Source organism: Terrapene carolina, unplaced genomic scaffold (assembly GCF_002925995.2).
Source record: "Terrapene carolina triunguis isolate 2854851 unplaced genomic scaffold, T_m_triunguis-2.0 Scaffold85, whole genome shotgun sequence".
NCBI lineage: Eukaryota > Metazoa > Chordata > Testudines > Emydidae > Terrapene > Terrapene triunguis.
Window position 1 is genome coordinate 56,414,039 of NW_020664436.1, and position 12,473 is coordinate 56,426,511.

General features: G+C 45.7%; 1 protein-coding gene across 1 annotated transcript in view; it reads left to right on the plus strand.

The window, feature by feature from the left end:
• Positions 1–12,337, plus strand: part of THEMIS (thymocyte selection associated) — a 106,173-nt gene extending 93,836 nt beyond the window's left edge. The window contains exons 6-7 of the mRNA XM_026649849.1: positions 2,269–2,406; positions 12,318–12,337. Of these exons, the coding sequence (XP_026505634.1) occupies positions 2,269–2,406; positions 12,318–12,337 (158 nt within the window). The remainder of the gene's footprint in view (positions 1–2,268; positions 2,407–12,317) is intronic.
• The last annotated feature ends 136 nt before the right edge of the window (positions 12,338–12,473 follow it).

The window sequence follows — 12,473 nt, forward strand, 5'->3', positions numbered from 1 at the left end:
CCACTTCTTCGGATGCATCCAAAGAAGTGGGTTGTAGCCCACGAAAGCTTATGCTCTAATAAATTTGTTAGTCTCTAAGGTGCCACAAGTACTCCTGTTCTTTTTGCGGATACAGACTAACACGGCTGCTACTCTGAAACCTAACATTTTTTAAGAAGATAGCAGGTTCTTTTTGTTCTTCAGGCCTTTTACTAACAGTCAGATCTAGATCTATCTGCACCCAGACTGTTAGTGATTATACTGTATTAACAGTTTGTTTACCTTTGGGGGGTTACTGGTGTAGCATGGACTGGGGGTGAATAACAGTTCACCTCGTGTATGCACAAATTTTGATCTGACACTAATAAATACAATCCAAAAGAAGGATTCCTAAAAGAGAAGGAAGGATGATCTCATGGCTTTGATGCTAAAATAGGAATCAAGAGACCTGGGTTTAATTCTTGGGTCTGCCACAGATTTCCTAGGTAATCTTGTGCAAATCACTTAATTTCTCTGGGGAAAAATATGTAAAGTGGGGATAATAATGCTTCCTTTCTCCCACACTTTGGTGTGCCTTGTCCGTTTAGATAGTCCCTGCCCTAAAAAGTATGCAATCTCTCAATGTGTCTGTAAAGGTCTTACCACAATGGGTCCTCGGTCTTGGTTGGGGGCCTCTAGATGCTACTGTAGTACAATAGAATAATAGAAATGGAGGGGTAAAAAGGACCAAGACAAGTCCTGAAGTCCAGCTCCCTGTGCTGACGCAGGACCAAGTAAACCTAGACCATCCCTGACAGGGGTTTGTGTAACCTTTGCTTAAACCTCCTGTGATGGGAATTCCTCAGCCTCCTTTGGAAGCCTATTCCAGAACTTAACGACCCTTCTAGTTAAGGGACCTAATTGTCCCTTGCTGCAGATTAAGCTCATTATTACTTGTCCTATCTTCAATGGACATGGAGAACAACTGATCATCATCTTTGTAACAGCCTTTAACATATTTGAAGACGTTATCAGGTCCTGCCTCAGTTGTGTTTTCTCAAGACTAAACTGCCCATTTTTTTAACCGCTCCTGATAGGTCAGATTTTCTAAATCTTGTATTGTTTTTCTTCCTCTCCTCTGGATTCTCTCTAATTTGTCTGTATCTTTCTTAAAGTGCGGCACCCAGAATTGGACACAGAATGATAGGCACCGACTCCAGGGGTGCTCCATTTTTTCGGTGGGTGCACCAACTCCAGCTCTGGAGCACCCACCGAAAAAATTTCGCAGGTGCTTATCACCCACTGGCAGCCAAACTCCCCTCCTCCTCCCAGCTCCTCCTGCCCACTGGGGGAAGGGGTGGAGTGGGGACAGGCCTGGGGTGGAGGGTGGGGTCAAGCATCCCCCGGGTAGAGAGGAAGTCGGCACCTATGTACAGTACTCCAGCTGAGGCCTCACCAGTGCCAAGCAGAGTGGGGCAATTTACCTCCCATCTTACATACATTCCTGTTAATAAACCCCAGAATGATATTAGCCGTATTCGCAACTGCATCACATTGTCGAGTCATATTTAATTTGTGATCCACTATAACCCCCAGATCTTTTTCAGTAGTACTCCCACCTAGACAGGTATTTTGTAGTTGTGCATTTGATTTTTCCTTCCTAGGTGCAGTACTTTGCACTTGTCTTTATTGAATTTCATCTTGTTGATTTTAGACCAATTCTCTAATTTGTCAAGGTCATTTTGAATTCTAACCCTGTCCTCCAAAGTGCGAGCGACCCCTCCCATTTTGGTGTCATCCGCAAACTTTATGAGCATACCCTCCACTCCATTATCCAAGTCATTAGTGAAAATACTGAATAGTGCCAGACCTCACTAGATAGGCCCTCTGTGTTTTACAGTGAACCATTGATAGTAACCCTTTGAGTACGGTCTTTCAACCCGTTGTGCACCCACCTTAAGTAATTTCATTTAGATCACATTTCATTAGTCTGCTTATGAAAATGTCATGTGGGACTATGTCAAAAACCTTACTAAAATCATGATATATCACATCTACAGCTTCCCCCCATCCACTCGGCCAGTAACTCTGTCAAAGAAGGAAATTCGATTGGTTTGGCATGATTTGTTCTTGACAAATAATATGACATGAAGAAGGAAGGAGAAGAGAAAAGAGGTGTTAAAGCAGTGAAAAAATGGTTAAAAACAAGGAGATAATTCTGAAGAATGGGGGTCATATAAATATGGTGATCAGCAGACTCCCGTGTCACCTCCTTACAGATATTTTATGGTTTTTTTATTTGTTATTTAGGTCCAATAAACAATATGCTTCTGGAGGAGAAGCACAGCTATGAATATGTTGATGAAAACGTAATTGAAAACATAAGGAAAAAATTCCAAGAAAGCACAGTTCAAAATAAAACGTATCCCCTGAAGAAGAAGAGGGAAGGTGAGTGTGTCATTCGATCACTTACGAATATAAACAAATGCGTGCCACTGTTTTCAGATCTAATGGCAGTCTTCACTCGTCATGAAATTGGGAGTTGTCTGTGAAAGTGTCAAAGTCTACAGTAGCATTTTCTGAAGAACAGGGGCAAAGCAGAGGAGACACCAGTAGTACAATTTATGACTCACTGTCACTGTTTAGAATGACGCCTTTTTCAATAGACACCAGGTCATTCGAGCTCGGTGAAATTTTTCACAATAGTTTATTCACCAAAAAATGCAGTTTCAGTCGACCAAAAAGTATTTGCAAATTTGACACAGATGCACTGAAATAGTTTTGGACGAAAAAAGTTTGTCCAGTGGTGGTGCTGCTGCCCTTGCCTCCTTTAGAAGAGGATGCCCTGGGATATAGGGCAGTCTGGGTTGGGTGTCTGCACTGCAATAAGGGGTGTAATTTGCAGCTTGTGTAGATGTACTCACACTAGCTTTTACTTTAGCTAGCTTGCTAAAAATAGCAGTAAGGATGTGGCAGCATGAGCTAGCAATGCACGTATGTAGCTGGGGAGGGAGAATAGGGGCAGGCGGCCTTGTACAGCCTGCACTGAAGCCCATGCTGCCACATCCTCACTGATCTTTATAGCAAGCTAGTTAGGGTACAGCTATGTCTGCACACGCTACAGATTGCAGCCCTGCCACAGTGCAGATGTGGCCATAACCCTCTCCGGTTGAAACTGTTCCAAATATTTGGTATAAAATATTTGAATAGTCATTAGCTCAGAGGAAGAGTATGCCACTGACCCTGTAGCTTAGTAGTCAGGGCACTCAGCCGGGAGGTGAGAGATCCAAGTTCAAGTCCCTGGGCTAATAACTATTTAATCACTTATACAAACTGGAATAACTTCAATGGAGAGATTGAGAGACCTGTCCCAGAATGTCCCCTAGCCCAGCAGTCAGGACACTCTCTTGTGGTATAGGAGATCCAAATTCAAATCTCTTCTGCATATCAGGCAGAGGGGGGAATTGAACTCAGGTCTTCCCGCAGCCCAGGTGAGTGTCCTAATCACTAAAGGTATGTCTACACAGTAGTTGAGAGGTATGGGATTCCAGACTAGGGTAGACAGACACATGCTAGCTCTGCTCAAGTTAGTGCACTAAAAATAGCAGTGTGGCTGTGGTGGCGGCTTAGGCTAGCCACCTGAGTGCGGTCCTGCCACATCCCCTGGTACATACTTGGACAGCTAGCCTGAGCAGCCCCCATGCTGCTATTTTTAGCACCCTGCGTGGAGCAGAGCTAGCATGTGTCTGGCAACCCAAGCTGGGAATCACATCTCCCAGCTTCTGAGCAGAGATACGCTAAAGGGCTAATGGTTATAAGGGAACTAGCTATTCCTCCATCAGCTGTTTTGTGACTAGCCCTTCATTTGCTTTGCTTTTTATTTTAAAAATGCCCAAAGACACAAAGTTTCATTCAACCCAAAATGAAATTTTTGTCAACTCACAATTCGCTGAAATTTTCCAGCATTTTTGTTCCATTTTTCAGAACTGCCAGTGAAGCAAAAACCCAGTTATTCACTCTGCTCTATGTGTCATACATAACTAAGCTTTGTAAAAAGCGGTAAACTTTTAGGCCCTGATTTTAATTTAAACTAAAGCTACTTTCTGCTACTCTGGCTGTGGGAAGGGGACTTAAAGCCAGAGTAAACAAGAATCAGGTTCTTACTGCTTAATAACCCCAAATTATCAATTCCAACTTAGCACAAATTGTACTTATATTGTTAAGTAGGGGTGGAGCTGGTGGAAAAGGTGACTGAGCTCCTCAGCTTTCCCACACTCTAATAACAACTCCTGCTTTTTCCCTCTCTAGGTTTCCCTCTTAATCTCTCTTCCTGCCAAATCCCCCTCTTAACTCAGTGCAGGATCCAAAGACTAATTTTCAGTGAGGGTCCTAGGTAGTGAAATTTCTCCCACTGCAGCATGTCTGGGGAGGTGAACGGGATGCACTAGTAGATATTCTACTCCTCCCCATAGCTGATGTTTGCATGTTGCAGCTTGTATCAATTCCCATGTCTCAAGAGTGGTTTCCAGTCCTTTGCAGGCAGCACATGTGCTGCAGCTGTGGATCCTTGTCTTCCCCTCCCCACGCTTGTGGCCAGTGTTCACAGAAGCAAATCCTCTTCTCCCTCTATGCAGGCATTGTGGGGTCTGTAGCAACATATCATGTTCTCTTCCATCTCCAAACTTCATCGCAGCAATGCCTCCAGGGGGACCAGCAGCAGGGGTTCTGCAGCCTGCCTTCTCTTCCCTCTCATCAAAAGACCATTAACTGAGATGAGGCATTTCTAATTCAGATGGGGGCAGCTGGCTTAAATTCATGCTTCTTCCCACCTCCCCTGTGCCTATGCCAAGAAAGAAATGTTCATGCAGCATGAGAGGAGAGCCAGGAAGCAGCAAGAGCACAGAGATTGGAGTCTGCTGCATGCCTAGGGTTACCATATGTCCGTTTTTTCTCGGACATGTCCTGCTTTTTGGTCCTCAAATCCCCGTCCGGGAGGAATTTACAAAAAGCAGGACATGTCCGGGAAAATAGGGAGGCATGGTAAGGGGACCGCCTCCTCCCCGGGCTCCAACTTCCCGGGGCCAGGCGGCGGCTGTTTGTTCTCCCTAGCTGGGCAGCCGGACTTGGGAGCAGCCGCTGCTGCAGCTCCCAGTGCCGCAGGGGGAAGCGGCCAAGCATGTGGCGCTCGGCGGCTGTGGCTCTGGCGCCCGGGGCGTGAACCCCCTGAGCCCGGGCCTGCTTCAGGGACCCAGCTGGTGCAATCCTGTGGGCGGCCCCGGAGTGGGGGCAGCAGGCCCCAGCCCCCCCGTCCCGCTCGGGTCCCGCAGAGGAACGAACGGGGCTGCCGATGCCTCCACCCCGGGGCTGCCCGCGGGATTGCACCAGCTGGGAAGCCAGCCCAGACACGACTGGCCAGGGGCTGGGCACAGTGTGCGCGCTACTGGGTCCCCGCAGCAGGCCCGGGCTAGGGGGGTTTGGACCCGGGCGCCAGAGCCGCAGCCGCCGAGCGCCATGTGCTTGGCCACTTCCTCCCCCCGCGGCAGTGGGAGCTGCAGCAGCGGCTGCTCCCGAGTCCGGCTGCCCAGGTGGGGAGAACGAACAGCCGCCGCCTGGCCCCGCGGGCCACCCCCCTACTCTCCCTCCAGGTACCGCCCGACTGAGTCCTGCCTGCGCTCGGGGCCAGGCCGGACTCACTCACCCGGGCCCCGCACTCCCCTGCGTCTCCCGGGCCTCCCTCTGCCACCGTTTTCCCCCCTCCCCCTCTGGTCACCCTGGGGGCGGAGTCGGGGCGGGGACTTTGGGGAAGGGGCGGAGTTGGGTGGGGCCGGGGGCGGAGTTGGGGCGGGACTTTGGGGAAGGGGCAGAGTTGGGGCGGGGCCGGGGGCGGAGTTGGGGCGGGGCCGGGGCCCCGTGGAGTGTCCTCTTTTTGCAGGATTGAAATATGGTAACCCTATGCATGCCCAGCAGCCACAGCAGATCATGCCCAGAAGGGTGGGGGAAAAACAAGCAGCTGTCAGAAAGAAGGGGGAGAGACTGAGGACAACATTGTAGTCTACACTAGCCAGGGAATTATGCCCAGCTAGGCAGAACAGGGTCAGTAATGAACCTGGCTAACAGGGTTGTACTGTCATGTAGACAGGGCCTAACTGGACACTGTAAACAAGGGTTACACTGGAAAAGAAAAAATTTCCATTTGACTTCTTACCCATAGGTAACCAGGCAGAATGCAGCTTCAAGAGACAACATCTGCCTGAGGGCTCAGCCTCTAAATATGCCCTTTACTGTTGAGGTGTCAGATCCTTCAAGCCTTTATCCACCTGCCCTTTAAACTCCCTGTCAACAGAGAAAAGGCTGCACTTTATTACTCCTCTTGTTTGAAGGCTTTAGTAAAACATGCAAGAAAAGACCTTTGCTGTCTCTGGGGAGATTGCTATCGGAGTCTTGGATTATGAAACAGTCCCATAAATGATCTTATTCAGCAGTTGAAGGAGCAACCACCCACTCTAAGATCATTAGATAGCCAAAGGACATGTTGATTTTCTTCCAATCTTTTGGTCTCCTTCTGACATTCAGAAATCCTCCATTTAAGGTTTATATTAAAAATTTCTGCCAAGATTCTCTGTGTGCACATTTGTGTGTGCATTGGGAAACGTGGATTCAATTTGTGCATGTAAATCCAAGCTTTGGTGAGTACAAAAACAAACCTGGAAGACTTTTGGTGCGCCAGCGGGGACATCTTAAGAGGCTGCTTTTGAAAAAGTCTCATAAAATCAGGTCAATGGGCCATTCAAAACATAGATGAATTTGCTGCTTTGGCCTTATTGAGAACATCTCTTATAAGCTTTTTAAGAGGAAAAGATTTACAAGAATCAATGGTCTCCTGCATTTCTGCCAAAGATTTAATTATCCGTCATATTGGTTAGACCACAGGCCTGCTTCCCATTAATTTATACCATTCATTAAATTCTTCCTTTCAATTGTTCAAACATATACAAACAATCAGACTGAAATTCATTGGTGCAAATTACATTATAACAAAATTGTTAGAAAATGTTTTAAGATATTAAAAATAAAAGCAAACCCCCATAATTTAACCCTTGTCTGAGCTTCAACCCTCAAAGAACGGATTTTAAATCAGTGTTTATAATCAGTTATTTAGTCGTGTATAGATACTCCAACCAAGATCAAAGCTCCATTGTACCAGGCACTATACCAACACATAGTAAGAACCAGTCCTTGCGCCAAAGAGCTTACAATCCAAACAGACAAGATAAAGAGTGAGAGGGGAAATGGAGGCAAAGATACTTGCCCAAGGTTGCTGGTAGATCTGGGAACAGAACCCAGGTCTTGTCACGCCCAGGCTACTGCACTGTTTACTAAACCACACTGCTTTTCTATCTTTTGTACTAATGTTGATAGATTTTCTCTGGGCTTTCATATCCTTTTGTTCTTACACAAAGCGAAATTAACTATTTATTTTGTTGCTTCACTGAACCTGGACCAGATGATAAAGGCCAAAATTTTCAAACTCAGGTACCTTAAACTCAGGCATCTAAAGCCATATTTAGGCATTCAGAACTCCTGCTTAAGTCACTGGGAGTTGTGGGTTCCTAGCATCTTTGAAAAATCCCATCACTTTCATTTAGATTCTTACATATGGATTTAGGTGCCTAGTGTTAGTCATCCAAGTTTGGAAACTTTTTCCATTTGGTATTTTCCCTGCTCTCTGATGGGACAACTGAAGCTTTTAAATGAGAGAATAATGAATGGTGAATGTAGGAGGAAAAATGAACAGGTAGTGATAGGGGTACTTGCATAGGAATTGGGAGATGCAGGTTCAGTTCTCTGGTCTGCCACAGGCTTCCTGTGTGAACTTGGCATGTTGCTTTACTTCTCTCTCAATTCCTCATCTGCTGCTTACAAACAGGGAAGAATTGGTAGGGGAAGTAGAAGTGGGTGGCAACCTGGGAGGCAGTGACCATGAGATGCTTGAGTTCAGGATCCTGACACAAGGAAGAAAGGAGAGCAGCAGAATACAGACCCTGGACTTCAGAAAAGCAGACATTGACTCTCTCAGGGAACTGATGGGCAGGATCCCCTGGGAGAATAACATGAGGGGGAAAGGAGTCCAGGAGAGCTGGCTGTATTTTAAAGAAGCTTTATTGAGGGCGCAGGAACAAACTATCCCAAAGTGCAGAAATAATAGCAAATAGGGCAGGCGACCAGCTTGGCTTAACAGTGAAATCTTTGGTGAGTTTAAACTCAAAAAGGAAGCTTACAAGAAGTGAAAATTTGGACAGATGACTAGGGAGGAGTATAAAAACATTGTTAGAGCATGCAGGGGTGTAATCAGGAAGGCCAAGGCACAATTGGAATTGCAGCTAGCAAGGGATGTGAATGGTAACAAGAAGGGTTTCTACAGGTATGTTAGCAACAAGAAGGTGGTCAGGGAAAGTGTGGGACCCTTACTGAATGGGGGAGGAAACATAGTGACAGATGATGTGGAAAAAGCTGAAGTACTCAATGCTTTTTTTGCGTCGGTCTTCACAGACAAGGTCAGCTCCCAGACTGCTGCACTGGGCAGCACATTATGGGGAGGAGATGAACAGCCCTCAGTGATGAAAGAACAGGTTGAGGACTATTTAGAAAAGCTGGACGTGCAGATGGGTCCATAGGTCCAGATGTAATGCATCCAAGGGTGCTGAGGGAGTTGGCTGATGTGATTGCAGAGCCACTGGCCATTATCTTTGAAAATTCATGGCAATCAGGGGAGGTCCCAGGCGATTGGAAAAAGGCAAATATAGTGCCCATATTTAATAAAGGGAAGAAAGAGAACCCGGGGAACTACAGGCCAGTCAGCCTCACTTCAGTCCCTGGCAAAATCATGGAGCAGGTCCTCACGGAATCCATTTTGAAGCTCTTGGAGGAGAGGAAGGTGATCAGGAACAGTCAACATGGATTCACCAAGGGCAAGTCATGCCTGACCAACCTGATTGCCTTCTATAATGAGGTAACTGGCTCTGTGGATATGGGGAAAGCGGGGGACGTGATATATTTTGACTTTAGCAAAGCTTTTGATACGGTCTCCCACAGTATTCTTGTATTCAAGTATTCTTGCAAGCAAGTTAAAAAAGTATGGATTGGATGAATGGACTATAAGGTGGATAGAAAGCTGGCTAGATTGTCGGGCTCAACGGGTAGGGATCAATGGCTCGATGTTTAGTTGGCAGCTGGTATCAAGCAGAGTGCCCCAGGGTTCGGTCCTGGGGCCGGTTTTGTTCAACACCTTTATTAATGATCTGGATGATGGGATGAATTGCACCCTCAGCAAGTTTGCAGATGACACTAAGCTGTGGGGAGAAGTAGATATGCTGGAGGGTAGAGATAGGGTCCAGAGTGACCTAGACAGATTGGAGGATTGGGCCAAAAGAAATCTGATGAGGTTCAACAAGGACAAGTGCAGAGTCCTGCACTTAGGAAAGAAGAATCCCATGCACCACTGTAGGCTGGGGACTGACTGGCTAAACAGCAGTTCTGCAGAAAAGGACCTGGGGATTACAGTGGATGAGAAGTGTGCCCTTGTTGCCAAGAAGGCTAATGGCATATTGGGCTGCATTAGTAGGAGCATTGCCAGCAGATCGAGGGAAGTGATTATTCCCCTCTATTCGGCACTGGTGAGGCCACACCTGGAGTATTGCATCCAGTTTTGGTCCCCCCACTACAGAAGGGATGTGGAAAAATTGGAGAGAGTCCAGAGGAGGGCAACAAAAATGATTAGGGGGCTGGGGCACATGACTTACCAGGAGAGGCTGCGGGAACTGGGGTTATTTAGTCTGCAGAAGAGAAGAGTGAGGGGGGATTTGATAGCAGACTTCAACTACCTGAAGGGGGGGTTCCAAAGAGGATGGATCTAGGCTGTTCTCAGTGGTGGCAGATGACAGAACAAGGAGCAATGGTCTCAAGTTGCAGTGCGGGAGGTCTAGGTTGGATATTAGGAAACACTATTTTACTAGGAGGGTCGTGAAGCACTGGAATGAGTTACCTAGGGAGGTGGTGGAATCTCCATCCTTAGAGGTTTTTAAGGCCCAGCTTGACAAAGCCCTGGCTGGGTTGATTTAGTTGGGGTTGGTCCTGCTTTGAGCAGGGGATTGGACTAGATGACCTCCTGAGGTCTTTTCCAACCCTAATATTCTATGATTCTATGACAATGATAGTGTAGTCCTATTTCAGGGGTGTTGTGAGGACATATGTATTAAAGATTGTGGGTGTGACACTATGCACCACAGTATTCACACCCTACACACTGATGTAATAATCTTTGAACAAAATATGCCTTGTGAGGTATTATTTGAAAACTAATAACTCACTGATCATTAATATTATTGTGTAATATATGTACATAGTGGGTATTAAGAGTTATAAATCTATGCTGGAATTATAACTAAAGAGTGTGTAAAGCAGGTATGTCAGGAGGGAGTTGTTAAACAGGTCTATGTTAAACAAAGGAATGTGTTCATGTCAATTTACAAATAAGCAGTAAACAGACCATGAAGCTAACAAGGGATGGAGGTAAACCTTAGATTAACAAGTGTGGGAGAAGACAGAATGGCGTATACACGCAGCAGGAGAGAGAAGCTTGGTCTGGGTTTTATTTTTCAGAAGAATCCATATAAAAGGTTTACCAGTCTATAAAGATGACAGGGGGCAGGGGATGCTTGAACCAGCGATTAATATCATTGTAAAAAGTATATATCAATACTATTGGAAGAATTCTGAATACTCACACGTTTTAAAATGTGTGTCCAAGCAACGGAAGGAACATTTCCCACCCAGACCGGAGGGGAAACAGCTATCTACCTGTTTTCTATGTCAATTAAGCATGGTGGAATCAAAACAATGGAAGCCCCATTTACATACAGGGGGATGGGAAGCCCACAGGAAGGAAAGAACAGCATGAGGTCATCCTGCCTCTTGAAACAAGTTAATTGAACTTTGAAAGATAAAAGCAAGGGCAGAAGCCATATTTGGCATCCATCACAAGACAGACATGAGGAAACACAGCTCTTGCAAGCTGAGAAAGATGGATCTCCTTCAACCAAGGGGCGGTTGAAGTTTCTGGAACTGAATATAGGTGAGAAACTTGCTAAGGTAAAGATTTTGCACCTACGACGACAAGGGAAGCCTTGTACTTTTCTGGAAGGTCCTGACTGTGGGAAAGTCAGCCATGTTTGCAAAAAAGAATAAGTGGTGAGAGAAACCAGCTTGAACAAAGCCTGTATCTTGCTAGATTAAGTTTTAGAATTTTAGAAGCATATTTTGGTTTGTTTTACCTGTAACTCTTTCTATCTTCATTCCTTATATGTGAACTCACTTAATCCTATGTATATTTTGTCAATAAATGTATTTCATTTTTACCATAAACCAACTCAGTGCTGTGTTTAAAGGGAACGGTGTGTTCACCCCAGTTAAATTAAGCTGTGATGTGCTTTGTGTTTTTAGAGGAAAAAACAAATCATAATTTCTCTGAACGATCCAGGAGAGGGCTGGACAGTACAAAACATGCAGTTTGGGGAAATTCTGGAACTGGGAGTGTGTTGGTGTCACCCTGCAAGTAGTAACCCAGGCTGGTGGAAGCTTGAGTGGGGCTGTAGACAGACTGCTGGGGTCAGAACTGTTGAACCAAGGCTGTCTGGCACACAGTCACTCAGGGTGTGACCTGCATGCTGGTAGGCTAGTCCTGAGCAGCCCAGGATGGGAGCTATACCAGCAAAGCATTGTGAGGCACCCCAGGTTATAGGACAGGTGGTGACACAACCCCTCACTGGTTTGGATTGCACCCTGGAATGTGACAGTGGGACACTCAGATACCATAGTAATGGGGTCATGTCTGGAAAATAAAAACAGATGGACAAAGAGGTGAAGTGACTCACATCATGCAACTGGTCAGAGGCAGAGCAGAGGATGGTGAAATCCTGGCCCTGTTGAAATCAACCATGGTTTTGTCATTGACTTCAACAGAGCCAAGATTTCACCCAAGGTCTGTTGACTCCCACTCCTTTGCTTTAATCACCACCCCACACTGTTTGTAGTTCCCATTCTGCAAGAGCTGAGTTTGCATTTTTCTTAGTTCAGTAGAAGCTACAGGGTTTTGTCTCCTCAGTGACTGATCTGCTCCCCATCTGTTTTAAGCTAAATATCATTCAGTTACTGTTGTTTGCTAACTCTTCATTGACACACAACTGTTCACACAGCACAGCACTCATGCACCCACATATTCATTCACTGCATCATTTTAAAACCAATATAAAAGACTTCTGTTTCAATTTCAGCTATTCATTTTCTTTTTTGTTTGTTTTCAGAAACCTCTAAAATGGAATAATACTGAAATTAATCCTAAATGACTGGAAAACTGCATATATTATGTAATTAGATCATCCACAACTACAATAACAGATGAATCATGAAAGAAACACCGTCTTCCTTCTGTCTCATGCATCCAAGGTTGCAATTCAACT